General features: G+C 37.8%; 2 protein-coding genes and 2 long non-coding RNA genes across 11 annotated transcripts in view; 2 read left to right on the top strand and 2 right to left on the bottom strand.

Moving 5' to 3' along the window:
* LOC147520135 (acyl-CoA 5-desaturase AL21-like) overlaps nt 1–26,876 on the bottom strand; it is a 106,340-nt gene that overhangs the window by 51,926 nt on the left and 27,538 nt on the right. The gene's annotated exons all lie outside the window — the stretch shown is intronic.
* On the top strand, nt 16,867–17,898 carry LOC147520140 (uncharacterized). 2 transcript variants are annotated; one of them, XR_015214378.1, is made up of 3 exons: nt 16,867–17,201; nt 17,321–17,429; nt 17,766–17,898. It is a non-coding gene; the product is annotated as an uncharacterized LOC147520140 (long non-coding RNA). The 2 variants fall into 2 exon arrangements; XR_015214379.1 differs by having other exon boundaries at nt 16,875–17,201; nt 17,321–17,422.
* LOC147520139 (uncharacterized) lies at nt 23,443–24,013 on the top strand. Its single transcript, XR_015212466.1, has 2 exons — nt 23,443–23,658; nt 23,743–24,013. It is a non-coding gene; the product is annotated as an uncharacterized LOC147520139 (long non-coding RNA).
* On the bottom strand, nt 24,271–26,712 carry LOC147520138 (acyl-CoA 5-desaturase AL21-like). The gene is made up of 5 exons (XM_086591613.1): nt 26,214–26,712; nt 25,628–25,768; nt 25,409–25,549; nt 24,905–25,011; nt 24,271–24,814 (listed from the first exon to the last, which is right to left on the bottom strand). The coding sequence occupies exons 1-5, from the start codon at nt 26,541–26,543 to the stop codon at nt 24,526–24,528; spliced, it is 1,008 nt and encodes a 335-aa protein (XP_086447739.1). The 5' UTR covers nt 26,544–26,712; the 3' UTR covers nt 24,271–24,525.

Below are 26,876 nucleotides of genomic sequence, written 5' to 3'. Positions count from 1 at the left end.
GTCATTGTGTGGGTTTTGCTGTCACAATTAATCAAATAATTCATTTAATTTCTTTAAGAAATTTTTAGAAAATATACTAACAGCAAGGTGGTGTCAAAGAATTTAATTTACCAACACACGTGTTGGGCATTGATAAAACCAGCTTAACGCACATTTATTGATTTCAGTTACTTATTTTCTTAAGTCCGAGGTCCACAGTCCAAAGTCCAAAGTCCAAAGACCCAAGTCCAAAGTCCAAAGCGATAGTATAGTCGACGCTTTTTAGTCAAGTTACCTTACTCACGTGGGTTTGGTAGGATAGGTCGAGTAAGGGATCGTCCAAACCTTAGGGCTCGGAAAAGGTTCACAACTGGAATTACAACTTTTGGTGAGTAGGATTTTAGGTTTTTTAGTTGGATTTTAATTAAATTAATGGTAGTACAATTAATGTAAATTACTACGGTGATTTTGATGTAGGTAAACAAAGATGGAGAAACAGGGAGAGAGTTAATCATGCTCATGCAAGAATCGTTTTTCAACAGTTTACTATTACATCACTACATCTCTAATTCGCTCCGTGTTCGAGACGGCGCCGAAAGTATTGATCCCTAGCGCATGCCCACATCTTTAGGTCGCATTGCACTAGCATAAGGAGTTTAACTAATATCTCATCTCTCGTATATTATTTCAGCTCCTGGCTCGATTTCACATCAGCTGGACAAATTGGAGAGTCGTCGACACTGCAGAGTCGCCGAGACATTTTGGGGGGCGACGAGGCTGATACGAGCATCAAGACTCAAATTTATGCGGTCTCGATCATTTTGGGACCGGATGTCTAATCTATGCCTAAATCCTAAGTAATGATTCTAGAATATTAACGAGTCAATCCGGATTTTCACACGAGCAGCATAACCTTCCCCCTGAAGGGGGGGATTAGCTCATGGTCATAGAAAGAATAATACAACTTGCTGTATACATTAAGTAAATAAATGCAGGATAGGAATTACACTAGAAAGGAAATGACTGTTATTAAGGGTAAAATAACTTACAGTATTTAAGCTGCTGAAATGGAAATGACAGAATGTAAGTACTGAAAGAAAATGAACTAAAGCTAAGTGGATGCTAAAGCATGAAAATGCTGAAGGCCGAATAATGAAGAGCCCCCTCACATATATATAGGCTGGGGACCCTTCACGTGAAGTCCCAACATTTAAAGGTTTTGTTTCTTTCAAATTGTTAAGATCAAAACTTCGTATTTATAAAGTTTTGTCTTATTATAATTTGTTTTGTCCTTTTATGTTTTGGTTTTGTCTTTTAGCCCAATTCAATTCAAACATTGAATTGGTACGTGTCTTTCCCATTGTGAGGTGGCACAAATTTGTGACCATCACTTGCCACCTGCCTATGCTGACTCGTCATGCCTTTGGGCCCGCAGAGTGGGTCCACTTAGTATGTCCAGTGGCAGCGCCGATTTTGGCGTTTTTACAACTTTCTGTCTTTGCGTAGAGTTTGTCGCCCTGGTCGCTCCGGCAGTTCACTAGCCAACGTCGGCACCCCAATTTATCCGATTTGAGCGGAAGGAAGTTTGCTTCTTTATATGTGGACGGATTACTTTGGTTTTGTTCTTTTGGAAACGCGTCGGCTCTAGTCGCTCTGTTTGGGCTTCTTTGGGGTTGAGTGGGAAACTTCAAATATTCTAGTATTCCGTACTTCATGCATGTTTTATCATTATATTCATTTTAAATGCGGAAACCGTAAAAGTCACGAAAATATAATTATTACATGATTATTAAACACATAATCGATCAAAATGCTATGTCTCTCGGGGTTTAATATTACGGTTTTGGGTGCTTATCACACCACCCCAAAACAACATTTTGCTTGTCCTCAAGCAAAGAAGAGACATCAAAATGATAAGTGGTCAAAAATGTGTTGTCCTAAGCTAAATCTCATTTCAAGCAGAAGCGGTTGCATTGACCGTATGCAACAAGACCTTGAACCACTAGGAATTTCCTAGTGGACGAAGTTATAGCCTCGTGAGAGTTTTCCGAGAAGATACTCACAAACTTCATTTATACTACAACGACTTCAAGAACAAAGCTTGTTTCCTTAATTAATCTCGGATATCTAGACATCTCACTAGTGGGAAACAAGGATTTTATTCTTCGAAATTCAAGTTAATATACATACAATAATCGAAACATCTACGTATGAGCATGCATGCAAATTGATCTAATAATGAAATGTACGAGCAGGGCCGTTTCTGGATCCTTTGGATAGCGTCCTTAAGTAGGTTCTCACAGGTATGTGTCGAAACAAAATTTCTCTCTTATTTTTCCACTCAAGCTTTGCTATCTCCAGTGTGCAGTGGGCACACGTTTCCTCACATACTCAATGACGGTCGAGGAGCGAGAGGTCGAGAAGTCACAACTACTACTTATTATCATACTATCCTATTCCTAATTGAGCTAGAGGTCTTTATTAGGTGTTATGGGGCTTAGGTGGTAGTGTAAAAGAAACTGGAATGGAAAATTAAAAAATGATAAGTATGAGAGAATAATTAAGGTCTTCGAGATATTTATACTAGAGAATCCTTATTTTCTTTCCTGCTTCTAACATGGGTTTTCATACTTGGATTTTTCAAGCTTTTGTATTCCCTTTTGATTTGATTTTTGGGGGAAATTCTAACCTTGATATTTCTTTTGATTTTTGGAAACATATTTCTATTTTCTTTTTCTTTTCTTCTGAAATAGGTAACTGATTTTGATTCGTTGACAAGGTTTTTCTCTTCATTTTTGTGCACTTCATCCTATTTCTCATACTCGTCATCTAGGTAAGCTTATTTATTTGTGGTTACTAGATGGGTAATGATTTTTTTGGTGAAGTAGAAAGGATTAATGAAAGGTTCAGTGGGGCGACTAGCGGTAATTTTTTTTTTACTGGTGTGAATTTTTAGCTATATCGATCCAAAGAAGGCCTAAATTCTCGCCTAGGATTTGGGTAGTGATCAAGTAAGTAGACGTGTGAACTTCTCTATTCGGAAGAACTACTCCTCTGTGTCATTACTCATATATCACACATTTTGAGGCTTTTGGTTAGATTCTTACAGGATATGGAAACTAAGTTGTCTAACCGTGGGTCCTAGAAACTTACTGCTGTGTACATTAAATGATAGTCAGTGCATGAATGCTCATGAAAAGATGTAAAAACTATTGCATACGTATTAAATTAAGTTTCTAAGAACAAGTCCTAATTCTGATGCTAGGGTGAGATTTCTAAATATTTTTCATCATAGAAGGGAAACGAGAATTTGTCACTAATTAAGTAAAATATATACAACTATGCATGCCTAATTTTTGTAAAAGGTTCTCACCACCCCCAAACAGTCGGACACTGTGTCCTCAAAGTGTTAAGAGGAAGAAAGAGTATACCTGAGAGGCTTTGAGCAAAAATATAGCTGACATCTTCCACAGAAATTTATTGTAACACACTATATATATCATAAAAGTAGAAGCAATAATCGTTAGAGTAGCATAGCTTGTTAGGTTATTTATTTATTTCACATCAAAACGTAAAACAAATATGTACATGCATCAACTCACATTGCCCCAACCTTGAACCGAGACTAAAGCGAGAGGGGGCAAGATCCGGTTTTTTGGGAAGAAGAAGGATGTAAGGGTGACGCGTTTTTTCGGGTTTGTCATGTTTAAATGGACCGAGAATTCGATATTTTGGTTGGGCCAAAAATTTTTCCCAAGCCCAAATCAAGCCAAAAGCCCGATTTAAGCCTAAAAAATCTAAACGCTTACCCACGACTAGTTTGGACTCCGAATTGGATGAATGAGATATCAAAATGATCGGCACGAAAAATGCTATCCAATTGTATGAGTCATCTTTAAAGGTCACAAGAGTTTTTGAAAAGAAGGAGGGTGTTTTATTTATAAACAAAGATTTTATTTATATACAAGGGAGATATACGTGAAGAACACTGGATGTCCAGAAGAGTCACCATCTTAAATCATAGACAACTGTCATGTCGGCTCTGGAGCGAACCCAATCCAGCCAGAGTGTGGCTTTACCTCTATGTATTATGGGGTTAGGGTCAGGACGGTACTATCCTAGACCGTGCGCGCTACGGTCTAATAAAATTGCCCTTATTACATACGACTATCCTCAAACCGCCCTAAGGGAACTCAAAGTAACCAATTCTAGGGTTGGTTTGGTGGAATCCATTGCCCGTTTATGTTCCAAGTATGCGACATCCGAGGTTGGACACGAATCTCATGTGCAAAACTTAATGCAAAGGGAAAAGGCAACAATATAAACATATCTACAAGATGAGTCTTTTAACGCCGGATCCTCAAGACTTAATCGAAGTGCGTTAACGTCAAATTCTCAAGACGAATCCCACTGTGGGAGAAACGGCGGCGGCGATTTAAGATTATCTGCTGCGGTGGTGTCGACAAAAGTATACCTTAAACCGGCTAGTATCGGATAGGAAGTCGAGCCTAGGCGAAGGGTGTTTGGCAATGCATACACCAGCCCATCCTTGCGCGACGCGTCGTTTACGAGCAAAAGAACTACGACCATTCCCTATTCGTGATGAGTGAGACTTACACCAAATGATTAGCTGAAGTTCGTGAGGCAGAGAGTAGAAAAGGAAAGATAAGGAAGGAGGTGAAATTTTAGGTACCCATCGTTTACCGAAAAGCACGTTTTCTCGTGTTGCAGAAGACATTTATACTCAGTTTTGAAAAAGTGTTTTCGTGGACTAAGGTTTCGGCGCTTGCAACCACACACTTCAAAGAACTTTGGAGATCATAAGATAGAAGATGGCCTGGCTACCAAAATGGCGTACCCTCTATAGAAACAAGATTGAGTACGCCAAACAAAACATCTAGTCTGTGTATACTGGATCCTGCAGAAGAGTTTGTTCAACATCTGGTGAGCGTAATTCGTGGTAATATTTTAGGCGTTGTCCATTGAGTTGAAATTCGCTATTATCTTTTGGATTAAGCAAAGAGATTGCCTCATAATGTTTCACAGCTGACACAATGAAAGGACCAGACCATCGTGTTTTCAATTTACCAAGAAAGATGTGTAACACGGAGTTACATAAAACTTTTTGGCCAATTTTGAAATCCTTACTAAAAATGTGCTTGTCGTGCATTCTTTTCATATTAGCTTTGTAGGATTTCGAGAGATCATAAGCATCACTCGAATCTCCTCCGGCTTATTTTTTTTCGGCTTCGCACCGCCTCGATGATATTGTAATTGAGGCTTTGGATGGCCCAAAGCGGCACGATGCTCAAGTTCAATTGGCGGATGACAAGGTTTTCAAAAACAATGCGGTAAGGAGACATCCCTATAGCGTCTTAAATCTCGTTCGGTATGCCCACAAGGCATCCGAAAAGCGGAGAGACAAGTCCTTTCTTGATGGGTTGTGAGTTTTCTCCGAATAGACTTTATCTCTTTGTTGGAGACTTCCACTTGGCCACTTTCGTTTGTGGGTGGTATGGAGTAGCAACCTTGTGAGTAACTCCATATTTTTCATTAAAAACCCAAAATTTTGTTACAAAAATGTGTACCCCATCATAATGATAGCTTTGGGAACACCAAAACGAGAAAATATTTTCTTTTACAAATCTCACGATAGTCTTATGGTCATTTGAGCGACATGCGCGAGTGCCTCAATCCATTTGGACACATAGTCAAACAACGACTAAAATGTATAGAAAACCTTGAGAAATAGGGAAGGGTCCCATAAAATCAATGCCCCAAACATAAAAAATTTCCACAATCAAGATAGGATTTAGGGGCATCATATTTCGTTTTGGTAATTCGACCTAGGTGTCGACAACGAATGCAAGCTATGCAATGTTCGGTGTGCATCGCGAAAAAGGGTAGGCCAGTAAAACCACATTGTAACACCTTGGCCGCAGTTTTTTTTTCGAAATGACCTCCGCAAGATTGTTCATGGCAAAGGATAATACGTCGATGTGTTCCCGGTCGGAATGCAAATAATTTAATGAGTTGGTCGGAGCAATACTTAAAGAGGTAGGGTTCATCCCGAAATAATGTTTTCTGATGGATAAAAACTTTTATGATCGGGGCGTGACCAAAAGGAGGGACTTCCTCAAGAACTAGGTAGTTAACGATATCCGTGTACCATGGAGATGAGAAAATAGAGTACAAGTATTAGATGCGGGAAGGAATCACCGATAGCCGGAATCACTATCGATGTCACCAACCAGCCTTGATAAATGGTCGGCTACGACATTTTCGATTCCTTTCTTGTCTTTGATTTCCAGGGTGAATTCTTGTAAGAGAAGGATCCAGCGGAACAATCGTTGTTTTGCATCCTTTTTCGCGAGTAAGTACCGAATTGCGGCATGGTCAGTATATACGATGGTCGATGTTCCAACTAGGTAGGGGCTAAACTTATCCAAAGCATAGACAACAACTAGGAACTCTTTCTCAGTTGTGGTATAATTACGTTGAGCGTCTTTAAGAGTTTTCCTAGCGTAGTAAATGACAATGGGTTTGTCGTCACGTCGTTGGCCTAGTACGGCGCCAATAGCAAAGTCGCTAGCATCACACATCAGTTCGAATGGTTGAGACCACTCAGGGGGTTGAATGATAGGAGCGGTAGTCAGAGCGGTTTTTAGAGTATCAAAAGCTTGTTTGCAATTGAAATTGAAGTCGAATACTGCATCCTTAAGCAGGAGATCGGTTAAGGGTTGAGCAACTTTAGAAAAATCCTGAATGAATCTCCTGTAAAACCCAGCGTGGCCTAAAAAGGCTCGGATATCACGAACTGTACGTGGGAAAGGTAGCGAAGCAATTTTAATAATTTTAGCTTTATCGACCTCTATCCCGTCTTTCGAAACAATATGACCTAGAACAAGTCCCTTGGTAACCATGAAATGACACTTCTCCCAATTGAGTACCAGATTTTTCTCTTCGCAACGCGTTAATACTTTAGAAAGGTTGGATAAGCAGTCGTCAAAGGAATTTCCGTAAATGGAAAAGTCGTTCATGAAGACTTCCATATAACGTTCCACCATATCACTAAAAATGTGAAGCATGCAGCGTTGGAAAGTGCCTGGGGCATTACAAAGACCAAAAGGCATTCGTTTGTATGCAAAGGTTCCAAAGGGACATGTAAAAGTTGTCTTTTCTTGATCGGCTGGATCGATGACAATTTGGAAGTATCCGGAATAGCCATCAAGAAAACAGTAGTAAGCATGACCGGCTAAACGTTCTAGCATCTGGTCAATGAATGGGAGAGGGAAGTGATCTTTATGGGTTCTGGCATTAAGTTTGTGATAGTCAATACAAATTCTCCATTTCAAAGGAATGCGAGTGGAGATGCACTCACCATTTTCATTTTGTACAACTTGAATGCCGGACTTTTTGGGAACAACGTGGACAGGACTAACCCAGTCACTATCAGAGATAGGGTTTATGATACCCGCATCAAGTAAACGTAAAACTTCCTCTCTCACTACTTCCTTCATGGCGGGATTAAGGCGGCGTTGTGGTTCTCGCGATGTCTTTGTGCCGTCATCAAGATGTATGTGATGCGTGCATATGCTAGGTATATTCCCTTGATATCATCTAAGGACCATCCGATAGCGGAGCGGTGTTCACGAATGCCATGAATCAAACGTGCCTCTTTGTCGGTAGTCAAGTGAGCAGAAATTATGATAGGGTGACTACCATCGAGATCAAGATGTACGTACTTCAAATCAGAGGGTAGAGGTTTTAAATCCGGAGTTGGAGGATTGGGGATCAAGGATTCGTGAGGGATCATCTCTTCAATGGAAAAGAGCGAATCCGGTTCTTCTGAATCAGTTTGCAATGCAGCATTAGGGTCAAATAGTGGTACTGACTCTAATAATGCATGGACATCCTTTATGTACGAGTCATCGTCAAACTCCGGATTATCAAAAGAAAGAAATTGGTGTATCTCGTCTGGGGGAAAAGAGTTTGTGAAATAATCATGTTCCAGATTATCAACCAAGCTAATCTCGCCCTCCATTATAGGATCGGGAAACCGTTTCATTAATTTGAACACGTTGAGTTCGGATGTAAAGGTTCGAAAAGACAATGTCATTGAACCGTCCGACAATTTATGAGGCGTTAGCAGTTGCAAGAAAAGGACGCCCCCAAGATGATAGGAATGGAGTCGCTGTGCCACTTCATTATCTAAAATGACAAAATCAACTGGGTAGTAAAAATCTTGGACCTTGACTATGACGTTCTCTACTATGCCCTTTGGGTACTTGATGGAGCGATCCGCGAGTTGCAGAGTCATATTGGTGGGTTTTAATTCATGAAGACCTAACTGCTTAAATAAGTAGTAGGGAAGTAGGTTAACACTGGCACCTAGGTCTAAAAGTGCGGTAGCGGTAAACTTGTCGCCCAACGTGCATGGTACAGTTGGTCGACCTGGGTCTTTGTACTTTACCACACCATTGGTAGTGGTAATCGAGGGAAACTGCTCAGTGAGGAACGCTTGTTGATAAGAGCCCAAAACTGTAGTTTTAACCCCTTAACAATCGTACTTTTAGACCAATTATGTGAATAATAAGTAAGAGTTAATACTGATTACGTGTTTTTATGCACTTCAGGCTTCAAAGTCCATTATGTACAGAAATGTGCCACTTTAGCGAGATAAAGGAGAAAAGGTCTGTTACTAAGGAGTTCCGTGATTAAAGGCCAAGTTTCGAGAAGACAAAGCCTTTCTAAAAGCCCGGTCAAAAGCTGAAAAGTCGACGCCGGTGAAACAAAGACACAAAGTCGTGAGAACTTCCGAAGGACATATCTTTGGACTCAGACCTCGGAATGGGGCCTACCTTATGTCAAAACGACCGGCTCGGAAAGAGCTTTCCAATGGTCTAAGCCTTGACCAATCAGAGGAGCAGAAGTGGACGGAAAGTCTGTTGAAACCAACTGCAGCTGAAGAGGCCTTTTTGGACTGAAAGAATTGGGTTTTGGGCCTGATTCTCTGGCCCAAAACATAGCTCCAAGCCCATGCACGATTTTTGGATCTGAATGTATAAAAACAAAAGCTTAGCTCTTTGTTAATGGTAGATAGTTAGGTTAGAAAATAAATTAGGTTAGGATAAGAAAAGTAGTCATTAAACCTTAGTTCTAGATCTAGTTTTACATTAATTAATTAGTTTTTATTCTTGCCTTAAATTCAGTATTAAATTATTGTTATTGCTATTCATTAGATAAATAAAGTTAATTAGTTCTCCATAATCTAGTTTCATTTTCATTTATTTATTAGCTTAAATCCTTAAATTTACTTATTTGTCATTATTAGTTTAATTCAATTATTGCATGAGTAGTTTCGAATTGAGTTTAAACAAGTAAAGTTCAAATCTTTATATTATGTCTTGTTTAGATTCCATGAGAAATGATAGTTTAATGACTCTAGGCTAACCCTCCATTAGAGGGGTTGAGGAAACCTTGAAGAAAACTTGATTTTGTTAGCTTAGAATTCGTCCTGATAATCTATTCAATTCTAGAAGTAATTAGTTCACCATGAGAATGGGTTTAATGCTTTACATGCTAGTTATTACTTGGTAGATATTACCATGAATAGTTAGGGATTAGATTTACCAATTGTTATGCGATAGCATTTCAATTTGGAGTGCGACAGTTCTTGGTTAGTAGATTAAGTAGAGTTAAGGCGGAATCAATCCCCCTAATTCCTTATCATAGAGTCCAGTTAGTATTTTTGTAGTTGAATTATCGTATCTTGTTAGTATAAATTGAATCCGTAGTATAATCATAGAATAGATATTTCATATAACACATTACTCTCACCATTGTTCCTTGTGTCGAGTAGTTGAATTCTATTTAAGTCTTGAAGGTTTAAGAGTGGAACGAATCCTGACTCTCTGATATTACTTCATTATTGAGAGTAGGAATATTGATATAAACACGTATTTACGTAAATTGATTATTTGTGTTTACGTATAGATAGTTAGAATACGTAAAATTACTGTTATCACTTGTTGAGGTACATTCGTCGTTTGGTGGTGCACATGTCCTTCAAAAACTTGGCATGCTTGGGCAAATGCTTTAGCGCATCTAGGAAAGGTAAGTTTATGGTCAAATTTTTGAAGGTTTCACGGATCTCATCAAAATGTTAAGTCATGTTTGTTCTTTACCAAGCAGACGCGAACGGAGCTTTTGGGCGGAATCGCGTATAAGGATCACTGGTATCTTTTCCTAGGGACGTGGGTGTAGATTTGGAAGGTACAACTTCGTTCGTTATAGGTTGCGAGGTAGGAGTTGGAAGGGCGTCGACCGTGGCTTCCGTCAATTCCTCGTCGGCATAACGATATATTATTGTCGATGGTTTGGCGTGAGCGAAGAGTGGTAATGGCATTTACCTCACCACGGCTTGGATTACTAGATCTTGGTGCATTGTTGAGTTCAAAGGCGGTGTTTGTAGGCTTAGGGTTTTGAACCGCTTGGCGGGGAACACGCTTTTGACTTTTATCCCGAGCTAACGGTGAAGAATTTCATTGGATAGAAGCTAGGATTTGATTCTCGTTGATTCATGTATGTCGGGAAAGTTTCGGCCGTTTTATCTACCGTGGATTGTACGGAGAGGAGGCGAGGAACTAGTTCACGGTTATTATTCACGGTTTGATTTTGGTAGCCATATCCTTGATTAAGCGGGGAACAAGGTTGCGGTTGTTTTGGTACCCTATATTTGCATTGTTGGGAAAATTACTTTGCCCCTTCTTTGGAATTGCGGAGGATTTCCTTGACGATAGGAATTGTAGTTCGCGGGTGGTCGTCTGGGAATGTTGTTGACACTGGAGGAGCTTGTTGTTGGACGGGGGTGCCCAAGCTAAATTCGGATGTTGTCGCCAAAGGTGCATTAGGGATGTTGAAAGCACAAGCCTCTTCGGAAGATTGGGGGAGGACACTTTCAAATACCAAAGGACAATAAGAATCGGGCGTGCTTTCGGGACTTAAGCAAAAGAGGGCATGGGGAAGCGTTGGCGGCCATGACTGTTTGGGTTTTGTTCATTTACTTGTACCGAAAGAGCATCGAACTTTTGTTTAGGGACTCGATTAGAGTTTTAATTCGGATCGGGTTTGACCTCGAACATAGGCGTAACTTTGGCGGGGAGTGTCTTTAGAAGATCTAGAAGAATCGGTGTTTCCCAATGGGTGCTTGAAGGAAGCCTCGCTTTCAAGAAAAGTGTATGCTCGATGGCGCCCCTTGTCCATAAAACAACCGCCGTTCATGATATCTAATGTTTCCTTTTGATGGTCGAGAGACCATTAAAGAATGAACGGACTAATACAAACGTGTCGAGTTGATGATGGGGACATTCGAGAAGCGATCGATAAATCTGCTCCATGCTTCGAAAAGGATTCACGGGGTCTTTGGCGAAAAGAATTGAATCTTTTGAAGCATTTCTGTAGTTTTCTTCTCAAGATTATAGAACTTTATCATGAATGCTTTGCGAAGTTTGGCCCATGTGTCAATGGATTGCGGCGCTTTGTCCGGCGAGCCAAACTGAAGCTTTATCGGCTAAGGTGAAGGGAAACAACCTAAGCAAGACTTGTTCGTTGGTAACGGTCGGATGGTGGAAAGTGGTGACTACTTGTTGCATTCGACGAAGATGATTATCACGGTTTTTCATGGTCTAAACCATGGTAAGCAGGGTAACAAACCGAAAATGTTTGGCGGAATCGCGAAAATCACCTACAATCGCGATCGAGTTTAATGCATGAAGCGAGTCCTTCCCGTAAGGCAATATAGAAATCGAAAGGGTTTTCGATTTGTGAGATTTTCCTCGACCATAATTAAAGGAGATGGCGGCGAACCGAGATGTTTGACGAGGTTGATTTTCTGGAGGAGGAACTATGTCTAGGAGATAACATAAGCAGTTGTTTCTTGTATTTTCGACGATGATATGTAAGTTCTAATTCCTTATGTTTACCAGATCGTAGTCTCATACAAAAATAAATTTTAATTTAAGGCTCATAAGGAATGAATAATGACTGGAGGTTTTAGAATTTAGGAAAGAGGGAGGTGAAGCACGTCTTCCTGAGCTATTGCTAACTCGAGCAGGTAAGCTAGGATAACATGTGAATATTCCAGCAGCCAGGTCACCTGAGAGGATTGAGGGAGGTTGTCTGTGCTAGCACGTTCCTTAATTAGGCAACCTTAATTTTTTTCAAGTTTTCTAGGCACTGATGGAATAGGATGATGATTTATGATGGTGTATTATGCGGGGTGTTATTAAGATGATTTAGATGAAATTTTTAATTACTATGATAATTTTTTTAATTTTAATTTTTTAATTTTTAATTTTTTTTTTAATTTACGTAATTAGTGTATTATGGAGATGTGATTATGAAATATGCAATTAAAACGATAGATGCCAAAATAGAAACTAACTAACATATACTAGTTTACGCATAAAGTCTACACAATGCAAATCTATATTACTTATACGTGCAACTATATGTAAGTTATATGTGAGCTAGGGGAATGTCGAGAACGAACTCATGCAATTGAATAGCGTCGCATTGAATTGATGTAACATACACATACAAAAATATTCTAAGCAGGTGGTTTGAAGCTACGCATATATCCAAATATATTCGAATCATATTAATTGTGTTAACGTGAATATGTAATGACGAACCACCTTTACATGCAAGGAGTTCTCATACCAACATACAAATATACGAGGTAAAATAGGTTATAGCAAATAATATCCTCGACAAAGTTTAAGGAGTTTAAGAGTTTGAAACCTGGCGTCCCGCGATTCCTCGTATAGCGATCGACTAACTCCCGAGCTTATGCTTACTAGAAAAACAGGACCGGAGAGTCCAAAAGAGTCTTGAAAAGGAAAGTGGCTGTGCTGAAAACCGGAGTGTTGATACTCGAGGTTAGTCTCAAGCGTGCTTACTAATTAATTCAGTCTCGTCCGAGACTCTTTTGTCTGTTCAAGATACTTCAAATTCCTACGAAAGTACTTAGGATGCTAATGAAAATAAACAAAACTTGGTTCACGCCTATTTGTTAAGTAGAAAAAGTTAGGGTAAAGAGTTACGTAACTCGTTAGTATTGTAACAAAAATGAAAATTAAAAAGATGAGGAGGTAGGGGAGGGGGTTTTTATGGATGTATTCCAGTTATTACGTTAAGTCCAGAGTCCTTCGGTGTGCAGCGGCACCATTTGATAAAACCAGCTTAACGCACGTTTATTGATTTCAGTTACTTATTTTCTTAAGTCCGAGGTCCACAGTCCAAAGTTCGAAGTCCAAAGACCCAAGTCCAAAGTCCAAAGTCCAATGTCCGTATAGTCGTACATTTTAGTCAAGTTACCTTACTCACGTGGGTTTGGTAGGATAGGTCAAGTAAGGGATCGTCCAAACCTTAGGGCTCGGAAAAGGTTCACAATTGGAATTACAACTTTTGGTGAGTAGGATTTTAGGTTTTTTAGTTGGATTTTAATTAAATTAACGGTAGTGCAATTAATGTAAATTACTACGGTGATTTTGATGTAGGTAAACAAAGATGGAGAAACAGGGAGAGAGTTAATCATGCTCATGCAAGAATTGTTTTTCAACAGTTTACTATTACATCACTACATCTCTAATTAGCCTCGCGGTTTGAGACGGCGCCGAAAGTATTGATCCCAGCGATGCCCACATCTTTAGGTCGCATTGCACTAGCATAAGGAGTTTAACTAATATCTCATCTACGGTATATTATTTCAGCTCCGGCTCGATTTCACATCATTTGGACAAATTGGAGAGTCATCGACACTGCAGAGTCGCGAGATATTTTGGGTCGCCAAGACGAGGCTGTTTCCGAGCATCAAAGACTCTAAATTGGTATAGTCTCGGTCATTTTGGGACCGGATGTCTAATCTATGCCTAAATCCTAAGTAGTGATTCTAGAATATTAACGAGTCAATCCGGATTTTCACACGAGCAGCATAACCCTCCCCCTGAAGGGGGGGGATTAGCTCATGGTCATAGAAAGAATAATAAAACTTGTTGTATACATTAAGTAAATAAATGCGGGGGCCGGGGAATTACACTAGAAAGGAAATGACTGTTATTAAGGGTAAAATAACTTACAGTATTTAAGCCGCTGAAATGGAAATGACAGAATGTAAGTACTGAAAGAAAATGAACTAAAGCTAACCGGATGCTAAATAATGAAAATGCTGAAGGCCGAATAATGAAGACCCCCCTCACATATATATAGGCTGGGGACCATTCACGTGAAGTCCCAACATTTAAAGGTTTTGTTTCTTTCAAATTGTTAAGATCAAACTTCGTATTTATAAAGTTTTGTCTTATTATAATTTGTTTTGTCATTTTATGTTTTGGTTTTGTCTTTTAGCCCAATTCAATTCAAACATTGAATTGGTACGTGTCTTTCCCATTGCAAGGTGGCACAAATTTGTGACCATCACTTGCCACCTGCCTATGCTGACTCGTCATGCCTTTGGGCCCGCAGAGTGGGTCCACTTAGTATGTCCAGTGGCGGCGCCGATTTTGGCGTTTTTACAACTTTCTGTCTTTACGTAGAGTTTGTCGCCCTGGTCGCTCTGGCAGTTCACTAGCCAACGTCGGCACCCCGATTTATCCGATTTGAGCTTCGGAAGTTTGCTGCTTCTTTATATGTGGACCCGTTTTGCACTAGTTTTGTTCTTTTGGAAACTTCGGCTCTAGTCAGGCTCTGTTGGGCTTCACTGGGGTTGACTGGGAAACTTCAAATATTTTAGTATTCCCGTACTTCATGCATGTTTTATCATTATATTCATTTTAAATGTGGAAACCTGCAAAAGTACGAAAATATAATTATTACATAATTATTAAACACATAATCGATCAAAATGTTATGTCTCTCGGGGTTTAATATTACAATTTTGGGTGCTTATCAGGCATGTGCGACAGGACGAGGCGTCAACACGAAACAGTGTCCAAAGACTTCGATTTCTTCTCGACCTCAACCCTCAACCCTCAATGCAAGAACTAAGAACACCAAATGAGAAACCCTTCTTTTCCACCTTTCTGGATCTATTCGAATTCCACCTGTTATTCGATATTTCGATCTATTCGAAAAAACGTTTCAATTCGACCAGCTCCAGAAACCCTTGTCTTCACCAAAATATTCAATCTTGCTCCATATCTCTTCCTCACTTGGATCAGTGTTCTTCATCTCCTTCCTAAGGCTTCAAGGTACGATTTTTCTTTACTCTTTTTTCCTTTTCTGAATTTGTTATTAATTTAATTTTGTTTTTTGTGAGAATTAGGACTGGAGATTCACGTGGATTTGCGTTTGTTCGGTACAAGTATGGCAAAGAGGCTCAGAAAGTTGTTGAAAGGCTTGATGGTAATCTTCTTATTATCATTAAATAGCTTTTGTTGCTTAAAGTTTAGATTTTTTTACAAGTATTATATTGTGCACTGTGCCTTAGTTAGGACAAAGTAGGTTTAAATTACATGTTAGGATCACTTCTTATTTAACCACAATGGTGAGGAACAACTAAGGTCTCATTTATTGTTTATAGGGAGACGGATAAAAACACTTGCCTTGCTCACTTTGTAAAGTAGCGAGGGATTGCAGGAGTTTAATTTGTTTCACGTTGTTTTAGTGAGCATTTATGTACAAATATATTTATATATATATATATATATATATATATATATATATATATATATATATATATTTATTATATATATTTTTTTTTTTTTTTTTTTTTTTTTTTTTATTTTTTTATTTTTTTTGGTGTTATTGTTTTGAGGGAAGGAATGTTGATGGTAGAGATATCATGGTTCAATTTGCTAAAACGGTCCAAATCTTTGAACCAATGTAAGTTCTTGATTTGTGCTTGATTATTTTCGTAATTGAATTTAAATTCATGATAACCAATCCAAAGCTAAACTATTAAATTGAGTCATCCCATGAATAGTGTACTTGTGTATGGCGTGTCTGCACACCAGGGCATGCCTAGGCTCACGCCATGCTCCTAAGGCTTAACCCTGGTGCCAAGTGTCGCTGTGACTGCATAGATATATATAATCTTTACTTTTATGTCATAAGTATAGTAGCACTCTAAATTTTACTTTTTGTGTTTTTTCTTTCAATAGTAAGAAAGGAAGAGTGATAGAAACCTCTCCAAACCCAAGAGGCAGGTCAAGAAGTCGCAGCCCTCGACCAAGGTAGTCATTCTTTCATTAAAACTTGATTTTGTTCCTGTATTTAAATATGGGATATGGATGGATGTTCGTTCTATGTACTAGTTTATAGCACTTAATTTGATTTTTTTTTTTTTTTTTTGGGTTAGAGTTCAAAAACATGGTTGAGCGGTGTTGAGAAATTGATTTTCGTGTTAGGGTTGCACAACGTTGAATTATTCTTGGCTCCATCTTTGGTTCGCTAAACCCCTCATTATGCGATCTGTGCTGGATTTTTCGAGGTATGTTTTTTAATAATTACTAAATCTTTTTTAATATTTGCTTGGATAATTCAACGTTGAATTATTCCAAGCAATATCGCATAATTGGCTTAGCACAAATTAACAAAGTCGTGTTGTGCATACATTTTCTTTTGCCTTATAGTAGTGATGAAGATTTATGAACTTTCATTTAATTAAGTACTAGAAAAAAAAAGGGGGGGGGGATATGTGTAGGGTGTTTGGCTCTGCAAAAAAGCCACTAGTATCAGTCTCTTCCTATGTGTTACCATTTTTGAGTATTCCGTCGGGTACAATCAAGCATAGTGATATGCATTGGTCATCATGCATCAGTGTTTCTAAATTATATGTGCAAGGCCACAAAACGTAGATAGGTTACATGGACTGATCACCAACCCCACTACAGCAGTAAATAAACATTCTCTAACAAGTGGCTGCTCAGATAGTCACTTTTGAACAAAAAGGACAAAGCCCACCACAACTACTTTATAATCGTTAATGTGAAACCCAAAAAACAACAACCATGAAGCTTAGGCATTTTGAACCACACGAATTTAGTATAAGGTGATAGTGAGGGAGGGAAACATATCAGTCCACCACGGACCACCTATTTCTAGTACCTATACCTTTTTCTTGATATAGTCATTGACTTGCTTGCAAACTATCACTGTTCTTGTGCAACCAAGTGATCAGAAGACCATGAAGCTAAATTGCACAAGCTCAACATAGGCAGGTCAGTAATTTTCAGTTAATTTTACTTAATTAAGTGTTGTATGTATTTCAATTCTAGATAGCACATTGATCTTGGTTTGTGAATTGTGATACCTCAACTTATCCTTTTCTTGATTGCAGACTAAAGTCCCCTTGCTTTTGCGTCGTGTGTCTGCGATGAAACGAGCAGTGACTAGAGGATTCTGGTGAACTGGGATCCATTCTAAGGAATTGCAGTTTGAGGTATTTGGTGAGGCCTTTTTTTTCATTGCATTTATAGAAGTCTATTTTAGTTGCAGTAAGGAAAAAAAAAAAGAATAGAAAACAGGAAAAGAAAACAGATAGTTCATCCATGAATTGCCTCAGGATGTGGTTGATGTTTGATTAATCAGTAGATATTGGCGGATCTGATGATTTATCTTGAATTGGTGGGGATTGGATATATGGGATACTACAAGTAGTTGCTTTCTGTAGAAGTTGATATTCACTAAAAGTTGGATATTTTTACATTTGTACTTTGGCTTATGTTTTGCATTATGAAGCTGCTACTTTGGGATACTCACGAGTAAGGCTTAATTTTGTACAGATATTGCTTTGGATCTCTTGCAAAGATACCCAAAATTAGCCATTGCTCTAGATGACTTGGGGAGGAATTCTGTAAGCATGTTGGCTACAAGACCTTTAACATTTCCAAGTGGGTTTCGTCATGGACTTTTGCAACAGATCTTGTGCATACATGTCGTATTATTATCACATTTATACTATTTTTGAAATGCTTAAAATGATAATCAGTTACCATGAGAAATAAGCGTGTGTGGTTGATCATATATATATGGTGAAGCAAATTATCAATATTACCTTATGGGATTTTGGAGGAAAGTTGGTGCAAGGGTGAGTTTAAGTTTATAATCTTTGAAGTTTTAAATAATGAGTAGCTGAACTGGTCTCGAGTTTCACCTTTTGGGGGGAGGGGGGATTTTGGAGAGAAAAAACCAAGAAAAAGATTAGAAATTGTGTGTCATGTCTTTCTGACTCGAGCAAATATACCAATACAAAACATTATGACTTTTCGAAGTCAGTATTTTGGACTTTTAACCCTTCATATATATATTTCCTAATATGTACTATGCAATGACTGGGAAACTACATTAATACCTGATTGCTGCTCCTGGGTGTTGCTGCTGCCACTGATGCCTACTGCTGCCATGGACTCCTTGGTGCCCTTCTTGGCTGGTTATTCTTCGCTACCGGTGTCATTTTTGGTGCTTCTTCTGCTGCCCTTGGTGTTTAGTTCTTCTGTGAAAGGCTAAGTATCAAAATCCTTTGGTACTTAAGTCATGATGGCCTTACTGTTTCTGGCAACCGTTTCCGCAGAGTACGCGATGTGGATCTGAAGCACAATGTAGGGGCGAAACTATAACTTTAGTAAATTTAAGGGAGATCTCATAGCAGGCCTCACAATTGCAAGTCTCTACATTCCTCAGGTAGATAATATAATTCAGAATAGAAAATAGTCAATTGAGATCCATTCCTCCCCATGTCCGAAACTAAAATCTACATATTCTCTCTTGTAGATTAGGACATTGTACATAAAAGCTTGCAAATTTGCCTGCACAATACGGTCTATGTGAGTTACTATTCTTTATCAACATCTTACATCATCGTATTATATACCATAGTCTGATAGAAACTTTGCTTCTGTTGTCTGAGGATTACATATTCTAGCTTTGCTCCACCGCTCATATATGCTTTCATGGGAAGTTCGAGAGATATCGCCATTTTGATGCAGTTTCACTCATCAACCGTAAAAGAGAGAAGCTTCGATCTGTAAAGCTTCTTCTGCAATTAATTCAAGTTTGTTACAAGGAGCAATTCAAGTTTGTTACAAGGCAGTATGTATAGAGTCAATTCTTCAATGTTAGATTCTGCAGTGAGTCTGCATTAAGCTTGGCTGAGAGAAGTTCAAAAGAAGGTTATGAAGACAAACTATGGGTGAAATTTGGTCTTTCTTGTCGTTTTATAAGTCGTTGTCCATTGGTTCCTTGTAAGTGTTAGAACTGGTTCTTTGTAAGTGTAGGCGTGTTAATACAATTGTTGAGTGAAATTTACTATGTGGGACTACGCATGTAGCAGGGTTACAATTATATTGTTTGTTGAGAATACAATGTTATATATATTAAATATTTTTAATACAAGATTTCTTATTTTATTTGTGTGGTAATCAGATGTGGATGGATGAATGGAAACAATTGTATAGTAGTGATTAGAGCACTTGGGGTAGTTTCTAAATATATGGCAGCAGGTGCATTATTATGTTTTTTTAAAAAGCAAAACAAAAATATGATTAGTGACGCCATAATACCGTCACAAATTCAAAATACCGTCACATCATTACTGACGCCATAATGCCGTCACAAATTCAAAATACCGTCACAACATTACTGACGCCAAAATGCCGTTACAAATTCAAAATACCGTCACAAAATTACTGACGCCACAATGCCGTCACAAATTCAAAATACCGTCACAAAATTACTGACGCCATAATGCCGTCACAAATTACTGACGCCAATATGCCGTCAGAAATTTTTGTGATGCAAATTGTGACGCCTATTTGGCATCACAAATAATATTTGTGATGCCAAATAGGCGTCACAAAAAATCTGTTTTGGTGTAGTGAAAATCAAATTCATCATCATCATTTATCAACAATCAATCAAGATCAATAATCAGTCAATCAATCTACAATCAAGTATGAGGCAACATTCCAAACAAGGTGACATCTTTCTTTTCTCTTTGGTTTCATTTAGCATTGCATGTTAGGTTTTTTTTTTTTTTAGTTTTATATAGCATATAGTTATTAGTCTTTAAATAATTTAGTAAAGATCATCCAACTTGGTAGGTTAATTTTCAAGCTTTTTTCGTTTGCCTATCTCAAAATATTACACCTCAATAGAAGTAAGGCTGGTTTTTACTAGGCGAGTGGGTGCCTAACACCTTCCACATTGTACCTTGACTCCCGAACCCAATAATCATCTAGTTTCGAGGGCTAGTCCTTTACATAGGTTTTACTCAATTTTTCCTTAATAAAGTTAGTGTCGACTCTAAAATCAATTGCATAGACCTAGGTACACATTTCTGTGCGTATAATAGTGTTCATGTTAAAAATTAGTGATGAGATATAATTGTAAGACGCATGTACTCGCATGTTCGATTTAAAATGCGAGTTAATATATGTGTACAAATATATATGAATGCAAGTAAAATATATCAAAGTAACAAATATATGTGATTATATAACAAATGTATGTGATTGTATAACAAATATATGTGATTATATAACAAATGTATGTGATTGTATAACAAATATATGTGATTACACGTGTACACGAGTTAATACAAGGAAACAAATATATGTGTATGCACGTAAAAAAAAATCAAATTTTTGGGGTTAGATATTTGATTATTTTAATTTATATATCAAAGTTTGAAATTATCACATGAATGGTAAATATTTTAACGTGTATGATTGATATATGTTCATAGATTGATGTAAATATGATTGTTGATACATCACTAATTATACATAAAATATTATCATGTAGGAAAAAAATAAAAATAAAAATAAAAATAAGTTTTAGTGTTTAAATGATTGAAATTATTTAATAATCATAATAAATAATAAATACCCGAATTAGAACCAAAACCGATAAAAAAAAACCGTAGGTTTTGATGGTTTTGGGTTGGATTATATAATTCTCATACTAAAACCGTTGAGAACCGAAACCGATAGAACCGCAAACAGTAAAACCAAAACCGCTAAAACCTGACCCAAAACCGACCCGTTGGCACCCTTAGGTCCAAATATCTTTTCTAATTACTAAAATAGAAAAAGACACAAGTATTTTTTTTTTACGCAACTATTGTTTTATAAAACAAGTGCTCTAGTAGTCCAGTTAACATCTTACTTCTTTAAAGAAAGCGGGGGACTCTACAGTAAAATTCATCACGTCATTAATTTTTCTTTCCTATTTTGCCTCTTGCCAAATGCCAATATTATAATTCATGCCATTTTTGTTTTATTTTTATTTTGTCAAAAAAAAATTGGGAATTGTTGGGATTGATTATGTGGCGAAGACACGTACAAAGAGACTAGTAATAATAAGGGGGTGAAATCGTTGGAAAAAAGAGTAGCAGGAACGAAAACAAGGTAGGGAAACTCATTGCTATTAGATAATGTTAGGGCTCACTTTAATTTTTCATATTCTTCTTTAAATCCCAGAATAGTAGTAGTTTTCGTTAATGACACTATTGTAGATGATGCCTATTATTTTTACAGTAGTAATTTTCGTTGATGACACAATGCGATTTATTTTTATACTCACTCTAAGTGTTTCTTATAATTAAGGTCTTGTTTCTTTATTCAAAACATATTTTATTAAAATTTTAAGGTAGTTCGATTGTGAATGGGTTTTTTCTTTTGAAACCTTAAATTTTGTTTGAATGAATTGTCATTTTTTTAAGCATTATTATTAAGCCAAACCCATATGGGGACGTATATGGTGATAATTGTCCTTTCGGTATTGGTGAATAAGGACTTGTGGGAGTGTTATGCACATTGGAAGGGGATGACTAAGAATACGTATCCAGGAGGAGATAGATGCCGGAAAGAGGATAAACGTAAACCCGAATGAGGAAGAAGGAACCAACGAATCATCCTGTGTTTGTTGCAGCACTTTATCTTATCTGACTTGGGAATGTCAACTAGAGAAGTAAAGTTACTTTCTATTTCGGCGTAAGTCGTTTGAAGTTTGGTATAATTTATTTTGGTTTTCATAAGGTTTCATACTTTCATCTAAATAATCTGTCTAGATTTAAAGTGTCTTTTTTAAGTCTGATTTTTAGTGTTCTCTTTTTTAATTTTTACTATCTGAAAAGTTTCTTAACATTTAAATTTCTTACTTGTCTTAATTGTCTCCTTTTCCCAATAGTTTTCTTCTTTGTCTATTGTCTATAAAGTATATATATTCGTGAATTATCATTTTATGATAATGCTTATTTCTTAGGCTTATAAATGGTGGCGCGATATTGGCACCCCGATAAATGGGACTAGCACCCCTTTGACAAAAAGTAAAACAATAATGGTTATTCATTATATGTCCTTTTACACCCCACATGCCCATAGTTCTCGCACGGCAGATTTGCGATATCTCATATATATCACGGCAAGCAATCGTCATGAGATCGCACAATCCACGACATCGGTTCTTGCGAGATCGCGATATCCCATCTGGCGATTCTTTCATGGCATATTTTTGTGTGTGTGTGTGTGTGTGTGTTTTTTTTTTTTTTTCACTTCAAATTTTGCGTATTGAACACACACACATATGTATACCTCATTTTCTTCTTTAAAGTTTATTTATACACTCTAGGAACAACACCAAAACCATGACAAGAAAAATATACAATCGAGCCATAATTTTGCTATCTCGCGGTAAATATTTTCATATGCTATAAAAAAAATTTGTAATCAAATTAATGAAGAAGAGTTTTGATAATTAACACAAGCAAATACTTCATTTTAGTCAACAAAATTATCTCGCGGCAACTAACTTTTTTTTATTGTGGCTATTAAATTTTTTAAAAAAAAAAAAAACCCATGGCAGCCACCTTCCATGGGATATAGGATCTCACGACAATCCAATGCCGTGGATTGTGCGATCCCGCAGCAGGTGCTTGCCGTTAGTATTTTTTGTGTATTTAATAGAAAGGTGCTAGTACCGTTGAATTAGTTAAAATGTGCTGGTCCTATTTATGGGGGCGTCCTATAAATGTCATGTCATTTCTGGCACTGTGGATAAGGACTTGAGGGAGACACCCACGTATGGTGGGTACAATTAAGTAATGAAATGTCCTTGTGAAAAGACATTGTATTTGGGCCACGTTATCAGTCATCAGACATTGTGTTTGGGTTGATCAATTCTTCGGATCTTCCAGCTTATGGCCGAAGAAAGGGACAGCTGTCAGGAATTGGGTGAGATTTTGAAAGAGGGAGAAATTCAACTAATGGATATGAAATATGTAATTACTAATATATAATGTTGGATTAATGATGTTCTTATCAATTAATGACCCCTCTATTTCATAGGGGACAATTGTAAGTAACTACCACAGTTTCAGTGTTTCACGTCTTTAGTTCCTGACTTCCTGGGCAGAGCAGATAGTTTGCTAAATCAACCTCCATTGTCTTTCTGCCAAATAATACCACAGACATCCTCTTGATCGAAATCTTCAATTCCATCTAGTAGTAGTACGATATCAAAGCATGCCAAACAAGAGGCGTAGTTATTTATGGATGTTCAAGACCGTAATGCATAGCATTATATTGGAGATGGTTAGGTGTCAAAAGAAATCTCTGATGAAAAAGCCAATGTGGAGACAAAAGATTGTGTATCAGATCTAGCCATGATGCTATCGATGTCAATATTCTAACGCAACCTTCTTGTTTCTTGTATTTATTCAGCCTATGACCTAACTTTAGGTTGCAACTGGTGGTGTTACAGATGATGGTGGAGAAGGCAGAGAAGCAATTAGCGCAGAAGCTTCTGATGGTGAAGGGAGGTAGCAGCTGGTAGGGAGAAGGAGATAACTCTCGTATGCGTGGAGAAAGAACATGAAAATAGAGTTGGCGGCATTGTAGTTTAAACTTTAAAGGGGCCAACAAAGTACAAACAGTTCTCAGTGCGTGGCTTCCAGCCAGGTGTGTGTACCAAAACCTCTAATATTACGATAAAATTATTGATAATAAAATGCTTACTATTTTTGATAATAAAATGCTTAAGAAGCATTCTTTTTCAACGCGAAAGCAATTCCGTTTTTGAAAAAATAGCTTTTGGTTTTTCGATTTTTTCAACTTATTACTTATATTGCATCTCTCCCTTCTTAGACAGAAACGTATTTATTTTTTTGATTTTCTACTAATTCTTTAATCATTGTATTCGTGCTTTTTGGCTTTGGAAATTTTTTAACATGTGTTTCCTTAGAATTTCTACTTTGTGATACAACTCATGGTGTTAGTGGAGACAAATCCAAGCCAAATTAAGTTAGTTTTACATGTTATTGGAGACAAATTAGAGAAATTACACTCTAGCATCTTAGTTAATTAATACTTCACTATTAAGACTAGGTTGGGAAGAAAAAGGAGATGTCATCAATTTAAAATTTTAAATACAGGATAGTTCTTGCGATCTTCAGAGACAACCATAATTAAGTACGTAATGGACTGAGTTACCATCCCTCATATACGCCATAGTGCAATATGCCCTCAATAATTCTTTGAGACCAATTCATGTTGATAAGTACGCCTTAGCTTCACTGCAGTCAACCGAAATCATCTTCTGCATCTTAATATCGGTTTGGGGCTTCATGTCATCCATTCGATTCTTCAATGACTTTTTATGTTTATGAATCTTTGAAGGTACTTTTACATTGGTTGCTAATCCAAAATGCTCAAGCAGTTTAATTACATACCACGTCGTATCTAGTTGCCACCATTCCAATCCATGTCGAGCAGAGAACTCGAAGGCGTGATGGTTGTTATGCCACCCCTCTCCAAAGGTAAATAAGGCCATGAACCTGAACAAAAATTAGCCTAGACGATTAAAGAAATAGAGAAATTAAAAACTTCAAGATTCCGTCTGATGGAAAGGTGTTATATGTGCTCACCAATTGTTTTTTGACAAGTCCCCTGTGTTCCATGCTTGGTGTCCCCAAATATGACATACTGAATTCACTGAAAAAGTGACGTGGTAACCCCATACGGTTGCTACTCCCTGCATTCGCATGCCATTTCCATCAGTCCATCAGTTTCAAACTTTCAGTTCATACAAGTTTTTAAGGTTTACGAAAAGAGGGATGCTAGGAGGCAACTACAAGTCTCCAAGTCCCCAACTCCCTTGTGACATGCGCGTACAAGCCTCCCAGTAAAAACATAATTTTGCAGATTTGCCACTAACTCACACCAGCTAGCATGACAACCTCAAGGGAGTTAAACATGTAAATGTTAAAAAACAAAAAATTGGTTGGATGTTATACGGTGCACCATTGGACTTAACCATTAGACTCACAAGACATGTAACTCTTCGATAAACTACAAGTATTTGGTTTAACCATCAAAAATAAATAAATAAATAAATAAAAACTACAAATATTCAGTGAAAACGAACTTACCTTTCCCCACACAAGGAAAGGAAACCCTCCAAGCATATACAACAGAGCTGCATGTAAGTATACGTGAATCACGACAGTAGTCTCCAGAAACCTATAGTAGCGTTGTCTCACTAAATCTCCAACATTTACATAATTTTCGCCCTACAAAACATCGTACGCATCATTTAAGTAGTCAAAAAATTTGATTGCATTTGGTACCCCACCAGAAGAGAGATATACCTTCTGAACAAGATAGTTGTCGTCAAAGATCCAACCCATGTGACTGAACCAAAACCCTTCAACTGGACTATGTGGATCCGCCTCTGTATCAGTGAACTTGTGGTGGTACCTGTGGGTGCTCACCCAAAATATTGGATCTCCCTGAAATTGTCATCAAAACCAAAGAGCCCAACTTCTTGTAAGATTCACCCAAGTAAAAAACCTACTTATTTGAATATGCCAATATGGGGAATTGGGGAGTATATAAAAGTGTAAACGTCCCATAAAAAAAAAAGGTAAAAATGTAAACACAACTTCTCATCCCAAATCAGTGAGTTGTATATAAAGTTGTTTATTGCAATACGTTGAAGATTAGACCCTTCCCCTGAAGGAAAAATACAAAAAACAAAACAAATACGAACAGAGCGTGTGTACATTCATGTAGAAATACAAGATAACATTCAAAAGAGCACATATTTGCATATAATTAGCAAGAGAAACCAGGAAATTAGACTTTAAACGTTACACGCCCAGATGTTCATATTTCGTATATCCGTTTCGATTATCATCTCGGTAGAGAGTGGAAATAATATATAAGCGAACATACTTGTAGCGCGAGCATCCCGAAATAAGCGAACAAGTACTCGAGGTACTTTGGAAGCTTGAAACTCCCATGTGAAAGGCCCCTATGGTAACAGAGTGTAACCCCAAAGAGGCCACACAAAATGTAATGCACCACTCCCAACCAAAATGCATTCCAATTGAAGGTAAAAGGTGCAAACAAGCATAACACATGCATTAGCAGCACAGCTGATACATAGAGCAAATCCTTCATTTCCCATTTCCTAAACCAGGTAGCCCTCTTTTTATTATGCTTTATTACCCTCGCTTCTTTGAGAGCAAAAGGTGGTGGCAGTGGCGTTGTTGGAAGCGCCATGAGGTGAAATTGCTTGGGTTTAGGTATAAAAAGAAATGTCCCATATGCATGTTCAATATATAGAACTGCAACAGCGCAGTAAGATGGCAAAGGGAGGGAACTAGCTCAGTTGTAGTGCATTTAGCACGCCTGTCCCTGCCGTGACTGCGATTATACAGTGCTAGTAGCTAGATTATACAGTGCCAGTAGTCCACATTCTTTTTTATCATGGGACACAACCAAGTAGGGGTGTGCAAAAATCCGCCCGATCCGACCCGAACCGAGTCATGCGGGTCGGTTATCTATTTAGAATCAGTTTGGATAGGATAATTAATTTGCATAACCGACTATGTT

Source organism: Coptis chinensis, chromosome 2 (genome assembly GCF_015680905.1).
Source record: "Coptis chinensis isolate HL-2020 chromosome 2, ASM1568090v1, whole genome shotgun sequence".
NCBI lineage: Eukaryota > Viridiplantae > Streptophyta > Magnoliopsida > Ranunculales > Ranunculaceae > Coptis > Coptis chinensis.
The sequence above is the reverse complement of the archived record's forward strand: the minus strand, read 5'-3'. Positions and strand labels throughout refer to the sequence as shown.

What these genes read in the sequence shown, in the direction of transcription:
- LOC147520138 (XM_086591613.1), bottom strand. Translation starts at nt 26,543, where the DNA reads ATGGCGCTTCCAACAACGCCACTGCCACCACCTTTTGCTCTCAAAGAA. An exon ending in CTTTCCTTGTGTGGGGAAAG is followed by an intron (nt 25,012 to 25,408) that starts GTAAGTTCGTTT and finishes ATGCGAATGCAG; the next exon opens with GGAGTAGCAACCGTATGGGG. An exon ending in GACTTGTCAAAAAACAATTG is followed by an intron (nt 24,815 to 24,904) that starts GTGAGCACATAT and finishes ATTTTTGTTCAG; the next exon opens with GTTCATGGCCTTATTTACCT.